The following is a 22,147-nucleotide window of genomic DNA, read 5'->3' on the forward strand; positions in this document are numbered from 1 at the left end:
ATCAAGAAAAAATTTGGAAAAAGTAACATTAAATAACTAATTACTAAATGTCAAGCATGTACTGAAAACTTTGCATACATGATCTCATTTAATGTTCATACACCTCTGTTATTCATGTTGTAACTTCAGTATCTCCATTTGTCAGATGAGGAATCTGAGCCTCAGAGAGATTAATTACTTTAGCCAAATGACACAACTGGTAGAGATATTACTCAGGGAGATTTTAAGATTTTGTTAAAAAATATCGTAAAATTTCTTTGTTGTGGCTAAACTCTTTGTAAACAATTAAAAAGTGCATCAAAATATTTTTCTTTAGTCCACAGTAAACTTATTAAATTCTGAAGATTTGAATGAAATATTATGTCAAAAATACAGTGCAAATTAAATTTTTATACATCTCACATATATGGCAGAGTTCAAAGGAAAGGGTCAAAGATAATATTATGCGGTGATTAGACTTACTTGTATTCGTTTTATGCAGAAAAACATAACTTGATCACAGTTTGATGGTGGAATTTGCATGTAAGTTGAAAACTATTTAACAGTGTCCTGCAGTGACCTTACTATACAAATAATAGACAAGACAAACTAATTCAGAAGTCTGAATCAGATTGCTCAGCACTTCAAAATCTCTTATTCTTCATTAAAACTCATTAATGGTATCAATATCAACGAGGTTCTAGAATCTTATATTTTTAGGAGGCCGTATATTTCCTTGAAGTGGTATTGTTTTCCTTTATTACACATATCATTGATTATTGTTGCAGCACTCCTAAAGTAGGACCAAGATAAGGTAATAATAGATGCAACTAACAGTTTATATCCTTTTTTAGTGCACGTACTAGAAACCAATTTTACCAATCAAATAAATCGAGGTCATTTTTTCTAAAGATTCTGGGATGGATCAGAGAATTGAAGAAACAATTGTGTAAGCCATCCTTGAAAAGAATAAGCTCCAAGGACCTAAGTAACAGGGGCTCATGGAAAGTTGCTCCAGTGAAGTACCCATTAGACACCTGTGCCCCCCAGAACTGCTATTTCTGTGTGTCTTGGTACAACATTCAATCCCAAATGCAATAATCCTGTTGGCTTATCTTTAATCAGTTATCTCTCCTTTGATCAATCAGCTATGTAACACCACACTGAGATTCTGGGTGATGAACATTAGCTGGCTCTTTTCTGTTCTTCCTCACGCCACACCCCGCCCCATTTGGCAAGGAGTCTGTTGAGAGCTAAAAGGACATGCCCACTCAGAGCCTATGTTCCCGGTTCTAAATCTCAGATTACTCTGATCATGCAGCTCCAAGCTGGCTTCAGGGGTCTTTCCTCACCTCTTCCCCAGTTCTGTCTTCTCATGGAGGGACTGCACTGCTGGTACGCATACCCTGAGCTGCAAGGTTAGCTACGAGATGACCATGGAGATGAAGATGGGATTGTACCTACAGACTGGGGTGTCCACTGCAGATCCCATGCATGTTAAAGGTGGACCTATTGCCATAGCCTGCGTCATCACCTTGAACCAGGAAGCTCATTCACCTTGTGTTTATTCTGAACATCAGTCTATAACATATTTTATAAGACCCTAACTATTCATGTTTTATATCCATGTGATATATTCTCACACATTAAACACAGATGATTCATAATCTGCTCTTGGGAGGTATGTACACTTCAGAAATATGTCTCTACATTTCAACACAGACTTCCACATTCTCCATCTCCTTAAACTAAGTTTTTTGCCTAATTATTTTTATGTATTTTATATGTAAAAATGTTAGTGTTTTGGTTTTTTCCAGTTATTCCCACATTTTATTTATGTAGGATCAATGCTGGTAAACTCTTGGGCTTTATACAACTCTTGATTTCTTCATTCTAGTGGAAGTATAGTTATTGGAGTGGGGCAGCCTATAGCTGAGACATTCTACATGAGTAACTTTTAACTGTTTAATGCCCAACAATTTTAATGGAATTTTCATCTTACATTTTAGCTCGTAAGAGAAATGTGCTTTTGGATGGCTGAAAATAATAATCTTAGATTACTTGTTACAGCATTTTTGTACTTGCATTTATATTTTTAAAAAGCAACCAGAGAATTTCTAGTGAATTAACTAAGAAAGTGTCTTTGAGATAGTATTCAAAACCCCTAGAACTTTAATTTATTTATTTACTTATTTTTGGCTGTGTTGGGTCTTCGTTTCTGTGCAAGGGCTTTCTCTAGTTGCGGCAAGTGGGGGCCACTCTTCATCGCGGTGTGCGGGCCTCACTGTCGCGGCCTCTCTTGTTGCGGAGCACAGGCTCCAGACGCGCAGGCTCAGTAGTTGTGGCTCACGGGCCTAGTTGCTCCGTGGCATGTGGGACCTTCCCAGACCAGGGCTCGAACCCGTGTCCCCTGCATTGGCAGGCAGATTCTCAACCACTGCGCCACCAGGGAGGCCCAAAACCCCTAGAACTTTAGAGTGGAAAGACCTTAGGGATCCAGAGTGTTTGAATGATTTCATTCCAGGTTACTTGGAGGTTTGACACTGTGGGAACAGAAATACAGCTTATTGCCTCTCAATTTAATGATTATTCTGTCACTCCATAGTAGGTGTAGGAGAACATGAAGCAAACACACATGATAATTACTGACTTGGGTAGTAAGATGTGTAAAAATAGTTGTTTTCAATTTGGTCAAAATGAATCAACTATTTATTATAAAATATATTTAAATAAGCTTGTATCCCTACTATGTATTAATATTTCGAACAAATCAGCAAGTACTTCTGTATAATTTCTATGCAAAAGTTACCTGAGCAAGGGAAAAATATAGTATTCTGAGACAAAAGCTAAACAAGCAATTGCATTTGCCTCCTGTGCCATTTTCTATCAGATATATATGACATTGGTGCTTTGATGTGCAAATTTCCTCTTACACCTCATCTCCAGTGGAATGGAGATAAACTTGAGCAAAGTGTGTACTCCCCTCTTAATACAGCAATTAGAAAATTTTAATTAGGTCTAAACAGATGACATAGTCCATCCATTATGGGTCTTCTTCAAGTTAGAGTTGGAATCCAGCATGTAAACAGACATCCTTAATAAAGGGCCACTTGTGAATGATGATTACAATTTCCTTGGGTGAGTTTTTTTCTTTCCTTACAATTTTATGTCTCACACCAAAGTCGTCTTCCTCACGAAGAGTATTTATTGTCTCCATACTCCAGGTTCCTGTGCCTCGCTTCTCTTTAGATTATCTTTGCTTTCTGTCTTGTGTCATCACACACCGTGGGCCTACTTGTCTGTGTAGAAAGCAATAAATTGCATCATTACCTGCGCTTATATAGACTATCAAGCTCACAGTATATATTACATCTCAGAAATTATCTTAGGCAGTGACAATAATTATCCTGCAACCTATTTATCCTCTAAACAGTTTTCAAGAGTTGACAGTTTTCTTGTAACCATTTTTAACTGTGAAGTTCTATAGGAATGATTTTGCCCAATATAGTTTAAATTCATTAAATGTAATTCTTAGTCCTTAGTACTCATAGCATGTTTAGAATTTATTTTATGTTTAATTAACCACCTATTCTGATTGTAGTGGTAAAGTCCAGACAATTTTACAAATTAAACACAGTTCAGCAAATGTTACTTAATCACCAAAAGGTCCCTGGTATCTGTGCTATGGTTTAGGGATGTAGTAATGAATACAGTATAGTTCCTTCCTTTAAGGATTCTTTCCGTTTTTTTCCAGAAGAAACATGTCTAGTTTTCTGTTGTATAGTGGATAAATCCAACAGGAAATGTATCAGTGTACTGTATTTCAATACCACGTGCTATAATTGATATTATCCAGAGCACCAACAGAGCTGGATGGATAAATGGGACTTGGAAAGAGTAACACTTAACTTATGGCTTATGGGATTGGATATTTGCGCAGGATGAGAGGAGGAATGGGGTTTATTGGTTGAGTAAAGGCTGTAGTCAAAGCATGAATTCTGGCTTTGCTATGAAGTAGTTGTGTGACCTTCAGTAATTTTAATAAGACAGAAAATTATAGTACCTGCTTCGTGGAGCTATCTTCGGAATTAAATGAGTTTATATATGTAATGTGCTTAAACAGGATGAGACATGCAATCTAGTCTCCTTAAGAGTCAGAGCCACCATATTCATCAACAGAATCATCCTCATTGTATACAAGTTATAGTAGGGGAGGCTACAGCTAGATCACAGTTCAAGTTCATTTCTTATTCAGCTTGCAGTAGTTAGGTGAACAGATTAGGGGGACCACTCTTCTCATGCATTTATTCAAGGACCCAGGCCGGTCTTTAGTCTCTGACCTTCAAGGTCCACCCTAGTGAACATCACATTGTTTCTATCCAGCCGAGAGAGGAAAAGAACGTGGCGAGCTGTGCGTGGAAGTTTGTGTGGCTTTGCCTGGAAGTGGTGACTATCACCCCCACTCACACTCCACTGGCTAGAACTCACCCTTGTGGCCCCACCTGGTTGCACACGGTGTTGAGAAGTCAAGTGCCTGGCTGAGCAGCTGCTACCCAGCAACAACCATCTGCTGTAGAAATTTGAAGGTGTATGTTGTAAACAGCCAGCCATCTCCACCCCACGGATGAGACAGGATGAAGGCGTAAAAACAAGAGTCAGGACCAAAGTAGGTGAGAAAAGATGTTATGCTTCTGTGGACCATCCACAGATGGGCATTGTGAGGTTTAGTGTGAGTCAAGAAATAGAGAAAGATAAAGTAGGAGGCAAAAAGAGAGAAGAAAGTGCATTTTTTGGTCACGTTTAGTGTGTCTGATATGTTATAGAGAAATCCAGCAGGAAATGTATCGTAAGTGACTAAACTCAGGAAAAGGGACAGATTGGGTTGTAGATATCAGGTCATCAACCCCCAGATGTCAGGTAAAATCATGACGGTAAATGTGATGCCCAAAGAAGAACAAAGGGTCACAATTTGCTGCATTGGCATTAAAGACCTGAACCGGAAAAAGAGCCAAGAGAGAGAAGGAGGGTTAAGATGTGATGGAGTAGTAGGAATATGGTGGCCAGGAGCTAAAGGAATTGAGGGTCACAGAAAGGAAGACATTTTTGGTATATCAGATGCAGAAGTAAAATCCAGAATGGAAAGGGTCAACATTTCTCTTAAAATGGTAGTTAGGAAATTACCAGAAAACGAAGCAAGCGTTCTTTTAATGGAGCATTAGGACCTGAAAAGGGATGAGGGGTGGATGAGGACTTTTGAATCACTAACCCACTAAAAGTGCTTCCTAAAGCGGAAAAGCATACTGGTCATTGTCAAATACATCACTTCTGAGTTTTGTTGATTTTGCTTTATTTTCTTATTATTTCCTTTCCCTTCATTGTAAACCTTCTGAAAAGGTTTTTTGTCTAAACCTTTAAATTAATGATTTAGAAAACTAGATACTTAAAATATATCCAGATCTAAAAAAAGCTAAAGATAAAAATCTGAGTTGCATGTCTGAAAAGAGAGGTTGACATATATAATTTTCTTTCAAACAAATATAGAATCAGTTTATAAAGTCACCTTTTTGCTTAAAAAGCTGAAAAGTTGATCTTTAAGATATTTTCCACTTTGTATACACCTTGCCTCTGTGTAGCACAAGTGGATTTGTATTTTTTATATTTTCCTAAGCTCTTGCTATCCTCTAAGACATGGTCCAGTAACTCTGATAACAGTTCTGATAATTTTGGCACAAACTGTACTTTGCTGTCACTGAGCTCACAGAGGTTACACATTCAGATGTGTTGCTCTCAGTTGTCTGATATGTGCAGTGACCTTCTTGAAACCTAGCAATTTTTCTAACATAAGATAGATTTAAACGCTCACCCTGAATAGAAAATATGAAAGGTATTTATTGTTATTTTCTGGACATTTAAAAATCCTGGTCATGAGATATGTAGTCATCAGCAGTGTTGAGATTTCCTTTTATTTGCAAACTTGCCCCTGATCCTATTTCTAGAACAAGAGAGCCGTCAGGTGAAATAAGCAGTTCATCTGTGAAGGAAGATTTCAGGTGCGTGATCTTTCCCAAAGTATTTTTTTCTTGAGCCTATTCCCCCCCCCTTTTTTTTTTCACCCAAGTGTTATTCTTCAGATAACATTGAATCTTCTGTATTTGCAACATGTGGCCAAATGTACTTGATAAGGAAACTGAAATGAATGGAGTTTTATAAAGGACCTGCTTCTTCTCAGTTGAGTGGTCTGGCCTCTTTTTCTAATTGGCTACATGACAAGCTGACATGATATGCATTTTGAAAGGTCAGCACTGAATAAATGTATTAAATATTTATTAACATACCAGTGCAAACTAGGGCTACATTTTGTTGTCCTCTGACAGCAAGCCATTAAATATCTTCCATTACAGCACTAAACAGCCTGTTTTACACATAAGTTTTCACTACCAGATTATAAATTCTTTGATGGTAAGAACTATCCACCATGGTGTCTGACAACTGTTCAATATATGTTTCTAGGATGAATAAGTAAAGATACTAAATGGATGATGTCACTAGATTTAAAGGTATAGTACTTTGTATGAGAGAGTGATTACCATTGTTTTCATTTAGAGATTGATAGTAAATGAGTTACCTAAGGTTACAGAGCTTTCATGAGAATGGAGGTTCAGATCAATACATTGGCCACACATATTTTGACTTTCCACTAGCAATCAATCAATATTACTGTCCAGTATTACCAGCTTTAACTAGAGGGAAACTTTTACTTAGAATGATAAAACTTTTGAAGCATACCTACAATAAAGACTATCCAAAGATAATTTAACAAGTTAAAACAGACAAATGATGAGGAAAATGTATATATTAACAAACAGAAAGAAACTATGTTTATGAAAAAGTTCCCTCTTCTAGCCACTACAAATATATCTTTATGTTTCTGTTTCAATGAACGCACTCAAATGTTCATATATGTTTACCTTTATAGGAACACAAGATAAAGAAAATGATATATGCCAATTTCAGAGGGTTTCTTTTTATAATAAGGAGCATGATTTGGAGAAAATTGTTTTATGGGACTTTCTTGAGATTATTTTTAGAATTCATGATATAAGGTTTTAACAGTTTTTAAATATTAAATTTATATTGAAAATTAGACTACAGAAAAATTAACAAAATCATATCATAGGATGTGCTTCCCACTCACTACAAACATATAAAAATATCTTTAAAAAGCACTTATTAATACTCCAAACTGAAATTTGAAAAAGAAAAGAAAATATACCAGTTCCAGAACCAAAGGGGGACTCAAACATAGATCATAGATGGAAGCTAACTTCCCAGTGGCTTAAAGGACTTGGGAACCTGGACATAGTAAATGGTATCTGGAGACTGGAAGTTTTAACCCTATATCAGAATAGGAGAGCTAGACATGTACCCTTGCATAAAGCCTGGTCCTTTCCAGAGAAAGCCCAGAGAAATTTGTTGTCTGTCCAGGGACTTGGAAAAAATTAAAGAAAAATAGATAAACAGAACAGGAGCTACCAACATGAAACCAAAACCCTAAAACTTGTGCCATACCACATATAGGATAGTACATGCTGTGCAAATGAGAACTCAAAAATAACACAGACCTACTAGAGAATGGACTTGAGGATATGGGGAGGGGGAGGGGTGAGATGTGACAAAGTGAGAGAGTGTCATGGACATATATACACTACCAAACATAAAATAGATAGCTAGTGGAAGCAGCTGCATAGCACAGGGAGATCAGCTCTGTGCTTTGTGACCACCTAGAGGGGTGGGATGGGGAGGGTGGGAGGGAGGGAGATGCAAGAGGGAAGAGAAATGGGAACATATTGTATATGTATAACTGATTCACTTTGTTATAAAGCAGAAGCTAACACACCATTGTAAGGCAATTATACTTCAATAAAGATGTTTAAAAAAAAAAAAAAAAAGAAATTATTTATGATGTACTTATCACCTGTAATGTGCTACACCAGTTATTATAATAAACAGATAAATAAACAGTGAATAAAATTTACATCTAATTTAACATAAAAAAAAATAACACATTAATATTAAAATTTCTAGAACCACTGAAACTTCAAGGATAATGCATGAAGCCAGTGTAAATTTATGCTGTTAGGACCACATGCTATCGGGATCATAATACAGAAAAAGGAAAGCATAAAATAAAATAGGCAGGATACTAAATAAAATAATTAAATTTCACTTCCAGAAATTATAACTGAAATAAATATCAATGGAAAAGTTAAACAGATTAGAGGCACAGCTGAAGGATAAATCATCAAATAAGTGTGAGCTTACTCACCAAAATGCAACACAGCAAGGTAAAGAGAAAAAAAAATATGAACAGAAATTGAGACATTGAAGATAGACTAAGTGAATCTAACACTTATAATAGCAGCCACATAGCACAGGGAGATCAGCTCGGTGCTTTGTGACCACCTAGAGGGGTGGGGTAGGGAGGGTGGGAGGGAGATGCAAGAGGGAGGAAATATGGGGATATATATATATGTATAGCTGATTCACTTTGTTATAAAGCAGAAAGTAACACACCATTGTAAAGCAATTATACTCCAATAAAGATGTTAAAAAAAAAAAAAAAGAAAGTTCCAGAAATAGAAAACAGAGACTTAGGGAAAGATAGTACTTGAAGAAATAAAATTGATCATTTTCTGTAATTTAAAAATGACATGACTCCTCAAGTTATCATAGCATAGAAACAATGACATCCCAGTAGCAGGGGGCAACCTAGTACCCAGATTTTGGTTTTCGACAGCATTCTCCAATAAAAGGAACCAGGGCTGCTCAGAGAAATGACTGATGGCTGATTCTAGGACTGGGCTGGGAAAAATACAAGGTAAGGCTGAAGCAACTTATGGTGTTAGAACAGAAAGCAGTGTGCAAAAAAAAAAAAAAGGCTACATTGATGGTAGTATGTCAAAGGGACATAGAAGCCAACTGAAAGAGCTCCCCTTTGCCAATTTGAGCAATAAAAAAATAAAGTAGCATTGTATTATGACTCAAATTGTATAATAAATATCCTTGAGTCCATATTGATATAAATTACTAAATAAATATATAAATGGGAGAGAAAAGACCAATCTCCCATATGTAAGAACACTAATTTATGTAGATTCTCTACCCTCAAGGAGGGAAGCATAGATCTCCACTCCAGTATGTGGCCTGCACACAGTGACTTCCTTCCAAAGAAATATTGTATTTAAAGAGATAGAAAAAAGAAAGTAACTTTAAAGTGGAGAAATATGACAAGAACTACATCAGCCAGGTAGACAAGGTCAACATGAACAGTGACAAGTTGTGTCATAGTATGTGCCCTGGTCATGATGTGATGAAAATAACACTTTACTTCTGTAGTCTTCCTCCCCTACATCCATAATCCTACCTAAATTATAGGGGGGAAATCAAATTCCAATAGAAATCCTACAAAATACTTGACCAGTACTGTCCAAATTGTAAAAGTTATCAAAAACAAGGAAAATCTGAGAAACTGTCACAGTGAAGAGAAGCCTAAGGAGACATGACATGGTCATGGTTATTCAGTCTCCTTCAGCCTAAGGAGCCTGAATAACATGGTCTTCAGTGAGGGGGAGTCTGGCCATTGCTATCACGTCTTTTATGTCCTTCATGTGGTAATATTCTGCATGAGAAATAAAGGTGCCAAAAATGTGTGCCCACGGGAAATTTACTGTCTGAAATCCCAGAGCATACTGAATATCATCACTTGAAGGAGATGATAAAACTAGTGTGTACCCACAAATATAATCTGTAAAATGAATATATCTAATTCTATGTAATGAATCCTGTGCACAAAGCTGTTTTAATCCAAAAACAAATTTATATGAGCAAGGATTTCTTTACTGTAACTTCTATTTCAAAGAAGAATAATGTGAGTTTTCAACTGACGTCACTTTAACTTTGGGGACAGTGTATTCAAATCCACAGTGGATTAGTCCTATATGTTCCTCGTGCTTTTAGTGGATTAAATATTCGATTCTTATGGCTACATTATTTTGCAGACATTTTCTTCTTCCCAGGATTTTTCCATTTATCATGTTTTAGTTTTAGGTCTTTTGGACTCTGTCAACCTTTATTTTTTAAGCTAAAATAAATATTTAGTCTGTTTCATGTGCCGTATTCTGCCAGCCAGGTCATCTTCAACTCGCTTATGAGCACCAATGCTCTTTCCATTCTCATATCATTAACTATAGTATGTGTTAGATTATCTTTCATTTCATATATTTGTTGACCAGGTTAATAGGTACTACTTTTATCATTTTGGCTAAATGACGAAATTGAAAATGGCTAAACACATGCAAGACATTCTCACTAAAATAATGTTCCTCTTCTATTTACCATGCTGTTTTTGCTAACAGCAGTCTGACTGACTATATTATTGTCTTAAAGAAGATCTACTTTTCTTAGAATTGCAGTCTCTTTTTATTTTTAATTCGTGCAACCCATATACCATAGATACTCTGGTTTATGCTCAGTTTACTATAATTCAAAGCATTGACTTGATTCCTCTTCATGGTTTTTCTATTCTATATTGTTAAGGTAATAATCCTCATTTAGAGATGGAGTCTATTTCAGTCATTTTTTTTTAAACTAAAGAACCAATTATTTAGATTATAAGTCAAAACCCATATCCTCTGTGGAGTAATTTTATGACTCCACAGCCTATGGCATAGAAAAATAAAATAATCTCCAATGCATAGACTTGCATACTAAACAATGTCCACATAGTTCTCTGGGTTAACTGTAAATTCTCACTAGTGTTAATTAAAATTATGTGGCAAAGTTTCTAAATCACTCAAAGAACACGACCTTTAATTCTTCACCTTACTGATACCCACGATCTAATAAATATTGGCTGTTCTTTTAGATGCCCTCTCTCAATCTTCGTATTTAGACTACATTTTACTGGTAAATTATTTCTGGAAATTATTGAGGTTTTAGCTATTGCATTATGGGGATGACTATGGAAAGACTATAGAAATGCACTTTTATGAAATCTGTAGAGTTTTACTATTTTCCTTCATGAAAATACTCCCTAACCTTGAGTAACCTGCCCCCACTGCAGACACCCTATCCTGAACCCATACTAATCTATGTAACAAAGGAATTGCTGAGCTTTATTTAATTTGTTGAATTTGATAAAGATAGTTTCAGACCTTTAATGTATATCACTTTGAAGCTATAAAATGTTATCATTAGACTTCATATCAGTTGAAATGATTAGACTTCATATCAGTTGAAATGATATGCCAACACGTGAATTGCTTTGAAAATTCTGTGTCAATTTGCTTTTCTAAGCCCCCTTTAGATGAAACCATTATGCCTTCAGTTATTGTAACCAGCATTTATAAAGCACAAATTGTATTATTAGGTGCTGTGTTAGGCCCAAGAAAACACAGCAAAAACTCCTGTGTTGAAGGAGCTTAGAGTCTGGGAGGACAGACAGAAGTGTAAACAGCTCTTATACGAGGTGGTAAGCATTTAATATAGGAATAAAAGTATCCTTAGACAGCATGAAATAGGGAGTGTCCGACCAGAGGCTTGGATGGCAAAGAGAAAGGCAAGACAAGGGTAGAGAGAGAAGTTGTTTCCTTGAGTCCTAAGGTTGAACAGACCACCAAGACCACAAGTGGGAATGAATGGTCAGTACAGGTAAAGGAAGCAGCATTTGTGAACACGTGGCAAAATGCAGACCAAGTGGCATATTTGTGAAGCCCTCAGTCCTAGGATATAGTTTACCTGCAGGTGCTTAAGAGAAGAGTTGCAGAAAATGAGCCTGGAAAACTAAGCTGGAGCCAAAAACCAAACTATTTTTAATGCCTTGATTGGGAGTTTGGGTTTATGGTCAGCCCTTGACTGATTAAAAGATATTTTGGAAGTACAATCTATGTTACTTGCTGAACAGTTCCAGGTGGGACTGAGATGGGGAGTTGTCTACAAGTCTACCTTGGACAACAATTAAAATCTTTAACTTATCTAATAGTGTGGGAACTAAAAGGAGTATTCAAATTTGATGCCGGTATCACCAAATGATGTTTGTGTTTGTTATTTTGTTTTCCCCACAGTGGGAGAGACTTCTGAGATTTGCCCAGAAGCCACTGATTTCTTGTGCCACAACAAGAAGTGTATTGCATCCCACCAGGTTTGTGACTATCAACCCGACTGCTCTGATAGGTCTGATGAAGCTCACTGTGGTAAGTGTATTTGTCTGTTGTAACGCTGCGAGTTCAGCACAGATTTTCACTTTATTAGCAGAGTAACTTACTGGCATTGATGACTGAGAAGAAATGTTCTTTTCATGCACCAGAGTAGATTTAGAATAGACAAAACATTTTTCCAACTTCTCTATGCCAATATTTAAATGGCAGCCCTTCCATCCTTTTTACCCCCAGACTAAAAACTGCAACAAATGTATAGCAAATCATGTTACCAAAATTTCCCATCATGTCATTATATAGAACCGTGTGCAGAGTCAGGGTTAAAATTGGCAGAAACTGAACTAGCAGAGCCTACATTTCTTCATCAGTTCTCATTACTGATTCCATTCCTTTTTCCCCCCAAAATAACTGATTTTATAGATGAGGTGAAAAAAGAACACTTTGAATAAATACTAGTTTAATGATTAATTTTAATAATTACATTGCCCTGGAAAAAGAGGAATACAAGAACCACTTTGGTTTTTTTGTTCAAACTTTGATTCAAATGATTTTAAAATTCATGTATAAAGCCAAGTGTGTAATTTTTAAATATGAACACATATTTAAATCCAAAGAATTTTTTTTCATATATCGTACTGATGAGCATTCATATGGAATCTTGATACCATACAGGCTGCCTGTTGCCGTTAATGTTTGCAGCATAACAAACTACCCTAAGAGTTAGTGGCCTAAACAAGTTTCATTTTGCTTGCAATTTTGTGGATCATTCATTCAGGAAGAAATCGGCTAGGCAGCTTGTCTCTGATCCACATGGCTCAAACTGGTACAGCTGGACCTGGAGGATCACTTCCAAGATGCCTTTATCCCCTACATGTTTGGCACATGTGTACTCTTTGGTTTCTCTGTCTGGATCAACATGAAATCAACCTCCAGGGCAATCCCTGTGGCTTGGGCTATCACAGGTTAGTCAGACATCTTACATGGGATTGGCTTTTACCATGTGTCACCTGTAAAAGAATGCACAACGTAAAAGTTAAGAAGTATGTTTTATTGGCAGACTTTCTGAGGACTTAAGCCCAGGAGGCAGCCTCTCAGATCCCGCTGAGGGACTGCTCCCAAGAGGTAGGGGAGGGGAGCCAGGATATACAGGAGTTTTGCAGCAAAGACCAGGGAGCCCAAACATCAAAAGATTACTGTTAATTAAAGAAAACCAGATATCTCAAGTTAAGGAGTTCAGTGCTTTTCTGTGTTTGGGAAGATGCAAGAACCTGTGCTCAGTGAAGTCATTCCTTTGCTATACACCTTAGCTATCTAGGGCCAGCATCCAGGGTTTTCCCATCCTAAGTCCCCTCAGGGTGCACCGTTGCGGGTGGCTGCAATGACTGAGGGCTTGATGGCATCCTGTTGTTTCTGCCCTGAGTTCCCTCAGGGCAGTGGTAGTGGCTGACGGCTACAATGTCCTTTGTTTACTGACGTGGCAGGCAACATTGTTCATTCACAGAAAGTTCCAAGAGCCTGAGGAAAAATAGCAAAGAGTTTGTATGACTTAGCCTCAGAAGTTCCAGAATGTCCCTCCTGGCTCTTCCTAATGGTCATTCAAATAACAAAGTCTAGCGTAGATTCAAAGAGAGGAAGGGAATAGACTCCATTTCTCAGTGGGAAAATATCACACATGCACAGGGAAGGCGTACTACACAAGGCACGTTTAAATGTTTATTTTTAGCTCAGTATTATTTTTATTCCTCGGGATGTTTGCTTCTGAAGTGTTCATTTCTCTTTCTTGCATTCGCTATTTTTTTTAAATTGTGGTAAAGTATACATAAAATATACATAACATAAAATTTACTATTCTAACCTTTGTAACTGTGCAGCTCAGTGGCATTAAGTATATTTGCATCGTTGTGCAGCCAACACCACAGCGTCACACTGATGCCAGCTTGCATGAGTGTCATCAGAAAGGTTTTTCCCTTAGAGGGCATCCAGAACCCATATCCAGAACTTTTTTTATCTTGAAAAATTGAAACTCTGTACCAATTAAACAAGAACCCTCCATTCTCCCCATCCCCCAGCCCCTGACAACCACCATTCTACTTTCTGTTTCTATGCATTTGACAAGTCTAGGTGCCTCATGTAAGTGGAATCACAGTGTTTGCCTTTTTGTGACCGGCTTATTTTACTTAACGTATTATCCTCAACATTCATCCCCTCTTTTAATTTTAAGTCAAGCATAAAAGAAAGTGAAAATGACTGGCACTTTTTTTAACTGTATTATGAATACTACAGTATTATAATCTTAATTTCATAAAATATTTATTTCCTTTATAATATATATATTCTCAAATGAAATTTATAATACATTAAATAATACTTTCTAGTGTTATTTCTAGCTTCTTTTAAGTGCACCAAAAATATACATATTTTTATATTGACTGTTAGGAATTGATTTCAGTAGAGTTCTAAAACAATGCTCTGAAGCATTTTGAAATCACCATTTTCCCCACAAGACATAACAAATAGAGCATTTAATAATCACCAGTAAAGCATTAGAAAGTTGGCCAGATTTATGAAGGTTCTAAAGAAAAAATAATTTGAATATGATGGCATTGACATACATAATCCAGTGGGGTGAGAAGAACAGCTATCACATGCATGTAGAAAACTTATTACAGACAGTAAATATCTTCCTCTCATGTAAAAATGTACATATATTGAAAATGTTTATATAAAAATTATACTCTTCCGTTTATTCCTATTCCTAGTAGGGCTAGGAACAACTTTCTAAACATTGGGTGTATAAAAATGAACAACACATTGTGTTAGGCTTCAGAAATTCACTTTCTACTGTGGAAAAAAAAAAACTAGAGGGAAAAGTGTATTAAATATAATGTTCTTTGCTTTTTGAAAAGGTAGTTAGTAAATGAAAAGATTCCTGATTATTTTTTAAGTGTAACAAGTGCTATCAGGAATAAGGTTATCACAGCTTATGTGGGGAGTACATATGAAGAAAAATAAGTGTGTGTGTATGTACATCTGTATATGAAATATAAAAATAGACCTAAAAACATCAGAAAGAGTTACAGGTGTTTTGGTTTTTCAAATGTGAATGCTGCCCATGTTCTTTTTGCTTCACTCATTTTTCTTCTCAGAGTACCTTATATGATTTTTATTTTTCCCCACAGCTATTTGAGGTATTGACATAAAACACACAAAGGCAGTTTTGATTATCAGAAACTGAAGTCAGTTACATATCCATGTCTGTTCGTGTTACCCATGACTTTGATGGACAACTGCAAGAAGTATTTGAATTTATTAAAATAAAAGCAATATGTTGACAAATGAAATAATCACTTTTCTTAAAACTTCTTGATAGATTTTGTTCATCTCCAACAGGAACATTGCACAGCACACAGAGATATACAGGTGACTTATTGATGCTGCAAATTGACTCCATCAATATTTTATATTGATGGTCTTTTGGATATATTGGAGGCATCAGGACTGGATTCCTGCAGGCAGAGAATCTATTGTGGATAATGAAATAAATTTCAACATTTTCAAAGTGACCTTTGGGGAAATATAAGGAAACAATTGACCTTTGGGTTATTAAACTGAAGTCTTCGTTTTGACTTTGACCATCATTTGTTGGGCAATTATTTAAATTTTCAGAGGCTCTATTTCCTTATCTATATAGTACATATAATAACATACAGAGTGCTTTGAGAATTAAATGAAATAATGTAAAGAATATATTTGTTCAGTCTTCCAGGATTAATGTTAGCTTCTTCCATGCCATTATTTTTATATTCTCTTGAAATTTGTCAGTCACTGTGAATGCCTTATTTACATGTCCTTTATACTTATCAGACAATAAATGCAGCTATTCCTCATGACTAAATTTTTACCTTAGGTTATGAGCAAAGATAAAATCTTCTTTTGCATCGCTACCTCTTGTTGCAAAAATGCATGGTTGATAACAAATAAGATCAATTCTTTTTAAAAGAAACAGTTAAGTTAGAAAATATGCTTTTTTCTTGGAGGAAATTATTGCCTAAAACATGTAGTAAGTGTGCCTTGTATTCTAGGCTAGGAATGCACAGAATGGGATGGGTACTTTCCCTCCTGCATCTTACAGTGATAAACATCATTAGTCAGTCATGTCACTCTTCCCCACTGTACCCAGATTCTCCAAAATCCTTCTCAGTGCAGCTTTCCAAGAAGGCATTTCACAATGAGGAGAAACTGTTTAATAGTTCTATGTTATGTATCATGGTATGGCAAAATAAGGTTGCTATGTGGATGTGAGAATTAAAAATAATCAATTACAGAGCCATCTCTTTAATATAACTGAGTTGATTAATATTTATACTGACCTACAACAATATGGCTGAATATTGTACCAGTGGAAAAATGCCAGTCGTTTAAAACAGTGTTAGTAATACTTTGAATCCATTCAAGGGATCATAATAAAGATCACAATTTGGAAAATATTTTTTCTAAAGCAATAGCCATTTTGAAAATACTGATACATATTAATCATCAAGAAATATTAATATTACAAAGTCTTCATATCATCTATCATTCAGTAATTAGTATGGAATCACGGCTTATATAATGCAGTTCAATAATAATACCTGATCACATGGAAATGTTTACAGTAATTCAATGGTAAGCAACAATTAAGGTGGCAGTGCAAAATAAAGAAGTAATAAGTTGCCATATGAATAGTAATAACTGTGATTACTGTTATAAAACACACACACAGACCCTGAGAACTGACATGATCTGGAAAGAGAAAGATAGTACATAAGTTGGACATTCAAGAAAGAGTATTATTTGCTAGATGGGATGGAGAAGATACATTAATTAATACACTTGTAACAGAAATTCCAACCTTGACAGGTGTAGACATCATAGCAGTCCCTGCTTGTTGCCTGTCCATTTCTTTTTGTTCCTTAGAAACAAAACTGCAGTTTTATCCAGGGCAACGTTATGACTAACCACAGGTACCATCTTCTCCAAACTTCTTTGTAGCCGCCCTTGAGCACTCACCCGCCAGTGAGATATACGTGGGAATTTGGGAAAGGAATCCCTTTAAAAAAGAAAAAGCACCAGAATAGGAAAACGCTTTTTTCTTCTTTCCTCTTCCCATTCCTTTCAATGCCTTGAATATGTGAACTTTTCAATGCTGGAAGGTGCCGCATCATCTTGCAACCATGAATGAGCCTGAGGGTGACAAGATGACAGAAAGGAAAGATGGAAAATACGCGCTTCACAACTACACATTTGAACCACAGTCACAATGCCAACCTTAAACTGACACCTTCCTGACATATTGTTAATTGAGATAAATGAATAGTAGCTGTTTAAGCTACTATTATTTGGGTTTTCAGTTACTTGAAACTAAATGCATCTCTAACTGATACAGACAATAAGGAAAATGTATTAGCTCAAATAGCAAGAAGTCCAAAAGCAAGGGAGCTCTAGAGTTGGTTAATTTAGTAGCTTTTGTCATCAAACGTATAGAACTATATGCCCTCCTTCATTCTTTATGTTCTGCCATCTTCAGATAATGGATTTTCTTATAAAGTCAGCTCCCCATAGAATCTCTTTAGTCCCAAGCATCGCATCTTTGCAATGATATCCTGAGAAAGGACAAATAGGTTTTCTTCCTTTTGATTTATTTTTAAGAATAAAGAAACCTTTTCCTAGGTGTCTTTTCCCTAGTAAGTCTCATTGTCTAGAAAAGCATCCCAAGACTATCTTAAACCAGTCAAGACAAGGGAAGTTTGAACATCGCATCATGATTGCTTAGATAAACCATGAGCCGCCTCTGGAGTTACAGGGGGCCTTTTCGCTCTTCAAACAAATATCTGAGTGAAAGAAGGTGAATTCCTAGATAAAACTGCAGTTCTGTCCTGAACAAGAGAGGGAAGGAAGGACTGACAAATGAACATCGAATTGCTAGAGAACATATGCAAAAAAAGAGAGAGAGAAGTACTTCAACATAAAAGTTGAAAAAAAGTCAGTTTTATTCAAAAGAAATTTTTCTGAAAAATTTCATTGAAGTAGAGGCAGTTTTGGAGACAAGACAGATTTGAGCCTAAAAAAACATTGCATCAACAGAAAGGTTATTGTATTCAAGCCTAGAGGTTTTGAGGGCATTTTCAAATAATGTGAACACCTGAATATTTCGAGCAAGGGAAATAACATGAGAGCAGTCTTAAAGATGAATAATGTGGTTTGGGTGTATAAGGTTGATAGAATGAAGGTTACACTAAAGAAAGAGGCTCTTAACATAAACCAGGGGCTTGAACCAATGGAGCTGGAACAGGGACTATGGAGCTGCAAAGAAAGGAATGAATTAAACAAATTCTCGAAAGGGTAATCTATAGGTGTTGGTGATAGATTAGATATGGAAATAAAGAATGCAGAATCAAAGATAACTTCATAGTTTGAATCTTTAGAAAGAGAGAGAAGATTCATGCTATGAAATTAATCAATAATCTCAGAAAGAAGAACCCATTTGGAGGGATAAATGATGAGTTCATTTTAGGCTTGTTGGTTTTGAGATGATAATTGCATATTCCAAGTGGAATGTTCAACAAACATTTGTAGATAAACACTTGCATTTCATTGTAGCTGTAGATTTGTAGGTCATCTGCACAAAAGTATGAAAGGCTATGGGAAAGAATGAGTGAAGATACATAGAGTGAGACTTTTTTAAATTATGTAATTTTGTAACAAGAGGGGCACCCCAGCTAACTCTGCAATATAAGAAAGGAATTAGTAGAGAATGTGTGATTGAAAGATGTGGAAAAGTTGTATAACTTCGAAATAAATGCAGCTGTGGAATGCTAATAACAGTGTTTGGTAAGCAGTTGAGATCATAAACCAAGGTTAACCCTAGAAAAGGGAAAAGTAAAAGTGATATAATTTGAGTTAGAGAGGCTGAAATGTAAGAGAATGAATCCTGATTGTGTAGATATCTTTAGAGTCAATGATAAAGTCATATATTAAATATGGTGGAAGAGGAAGGACAAGAGTGGTCACAGAGAATAGAAGAAGAACAATTATCGTAGGGCCTATGTGTCGGGGAGTCAGTTACACAGAAATACTATAGAACCTGTGTGTGACATCATTCTAACAAACACACAATGGCTGTCTTGTTTGTAACATTGGAAGATTCTACATGTTTGCGGTTGTGTTAACTAAACACCTGGAGAACCACATTCTTCACTTTTATCCATATTATATAAGCATGGTATAAACCTATGTATAAGCATGGCATAAAAAGGATATACAGAGCCCATAAATAAGCATATAAAAACCAATGGAGCATAAGTCATGTAGAATGAATGAAAGAAATGTATATAATTAAAAACGATTCTAGTTTTTAGGGATAAGATGCAATCATGCCAGAGAAGTAAAATGCTGAGATTTTATGAAAATACTCTTAGAGATCCAGAAAATTTTCTATAAAAATATTAAAGCTTTGTTTTGCCAAATGTTTGGCATCCATTTTAATAGCAAGTTTTTCCTTGCTGACAAAGTTTCTATATATGCTAATAATAGTTTTATGTTAAAAAAAAGTTACGAACAAGAAACCATCTAGAGAAGAAACATTAAAAATAATACAAACTTCATCTTTCTAAAAAAAAAAAAAAAGTCAATGACAATCTCAGTTGATTCATACTGATGAAACCATCCAATAATTCATTCTGTCTCTATAACACAGTTTTTACAGTGAATGCTCAAAAATAATAACTGCTATGCAAAAAGAAAATTAAAGAAAAATGAAAGCAGTATCAGGGTATTATGAAGGCACTTTTCACAGATGACTAGGTAGTAGACAATCAGTTATTATCTAGTAATTTTTCTCATTGTGAACAACTTAATTTTTTAATGAGTTATGAATCAACACTTTTAGAAGAGAACTTCTTTCATTATTTAGTGACTGGCTCTGAAATGTTGTACGTGGGTGATGGGTATGGTATGCTGAGAGAGTTTGCATCCTATATGGTTTACTACTTCTACCAAAGGCACCTTTTCTTTAGCTAATGACTTTTCCTCTCTAATGGTCTATGCTGTTCAAACACCAGAGTGGACAGAGGGACGGAGTTAAACATCCAGACAACTGGAGATATCTATTTATTTGACCTGAATTATCTATCATAATGTTTTGTACATTGTTCATGTGTAGATACAGTTTTATCTATCATCTAAAATGTTATTAGTCAATCCATGTAAATCCTTAATGGCTAAATGACAGTATTCATGCACTGCTTCTAGACCCTGTGATAAAAAAAGTTTCAGTGTACAACTGATATTTCCAATAAGTGCAAATACCCTGGTTCTTTAAATTTTTAAATAAACAGAGTATGCAAATACTAATTTTAAATCATCACAAATGTAGTGTAATATCAAGTGTGACATACATTTCCACAACATTCCATTAATATTTTTGTTTCCTTAGGCCAGTATACAAACACAACAGGAAGCTGCAATTTTGAAATAACTTCAGGAAGCTGGACCACAGCTTGCAGTCTTACTCAAGACTCTCAAGATGACTTGGATTGGGTCATTGGCAGCAGAATTCCTACTGAAGCATTGAGTCCAGACCTTGATCACACACCAGGTAAATGCAATAGAGATAGTCAGATAGATGTAGTTCACTGGGCTGGAAATTTGCTTTAACTATTTGAGTGAATGTCAGAGCACCTTCCTTATGTCTTTGTGGGGGTAGAGCTCAATAGCCTTTATGAAAAGAGAGTTAGTTCCTTCCATGTAACCCCTGAATTATTTAATAGACCTAGAACTGATATTGCTACAACAAGGAAATCAATGACTCTATTTAAGAGACTCACAGATTTTATGTACCCTACCCTAAAGGTGGCCTTAAAGTCCCCAGTTGGGGCAGGGACATGTAGGGAACATTCAGATTAATGCATGCAGTAGGCAAAGGTGTACAGTTGGCATGCTGCCACGATGATCGCTAGCTTGCCACCAATTTCATTCCAGACCCTCTGAAGTACAGGGGCAGAGATTTAAAAGGTAAGTGGTGATAAAAAGAATGAGCATCAGCAAACTCTGAACAAGTTTTGCTTCCTGCCTGTGACATGAGATCAATGTAATCTTAAATGGTTTTCCAATTAATAGAGTCAGAGTAGAAGGAAGCTTGTATTCTTGTTTACTTTTACCCTGAAATCTTGCCTGATACTCAGCACTTTTCTTAGGAATCTAACTTTCTTAGGAATTAAAAATAACTTTTTTCAGTGATAACTTTTCTTAGGGACAAAACTTCTCTTAGGGATAAAATCTAGCTTTTCTTTGGGATAAAAAATAATCTTAAATATTTGTGATGGTGAATTTTAAGTGTCAACTTGGAGGGTGTTTTTGGGTGAGGTTAACATTTAAATTGGTGAACTTGGAGCAGATCACCCTCCATAATGTGGGTGGGCCTCATCCAATCAGTTGAAGACCTGAATAGAACGAAAAAGACCAGCCTCCCTGAGCAAGAGGTAACTCACCAACAGCCTGCCTTTGGACTTTATCTGCCCTGTTGGCTTTCTTGGGTCTCCAGCCTGCCAGCCCACACTGCAAATGTGGGGCTTGTCAGCCTCCATAATCACATGAGCCAGTTCCTATAATAAATGCCTGGCTATATTTACACAACATCGTATTGGTTCTGTTTCTCTGGAGAACACTAGCTAATACCTCCTCAAAAAAACTGAGGCATAGAACAGTGAAAAAGAACAAGAACATATGGAGTTAAAATAAGTTTTCATAGAAAAAGTATACAAGATTGGCTCAGCCATTTTATGTCCAGTGAAAAGAGAACAGTAATTTTAGCATTTAAATATTCCATGAAAATATCACGATGTTCAATTACAGCACGGATGTTCATTCTCATTTTAAAGCTGTTTCCTAATTCAGCTTCAGATTGAATATTTCTA

The 22,147-nt window shown here is 36.0% G+C and overlaps 1 protein-coding gene across 1 annotated transcript in view; it reads left to right on the forward strand.

Annotated features, from left to right (window-relative positions):
- The window catches only part of MALRD1 (MAM and LDL receptor class A domain containing 1), a 638,500-nt gene that overhangs the window by 440,632 nt on the left and 175,721 nt on the right, over window positions 1-22,147 (forward strand). Inside the window, exons 31-32 of the mRNA XM_082385765.1 lie at window positions 12,102-12,230; window positions 20,668-20,829. Of these exons, the coding sequence (XP_082241891.1) occupies window positions 12,102-12,230; window positions 20,668-20,829 (291 nt within the window). The remainder of the gene's footprint in view (window positions 1-12,101; window positions 12,231-20,667; window positions 20,830-22,147) is intronic.

This window comes from Balaenoptera borealis, assembly GCF_965194805.1.
Source record: "Balaenoptera borealis genome assembly, chromosome: 3".
Lineage (NCBI taxonomy): Eukaryota > Metazoa > Chordata > Mammalia > Artiodactyla > Balaenopteridae > Balaenoptera > Balaenoptera borealis.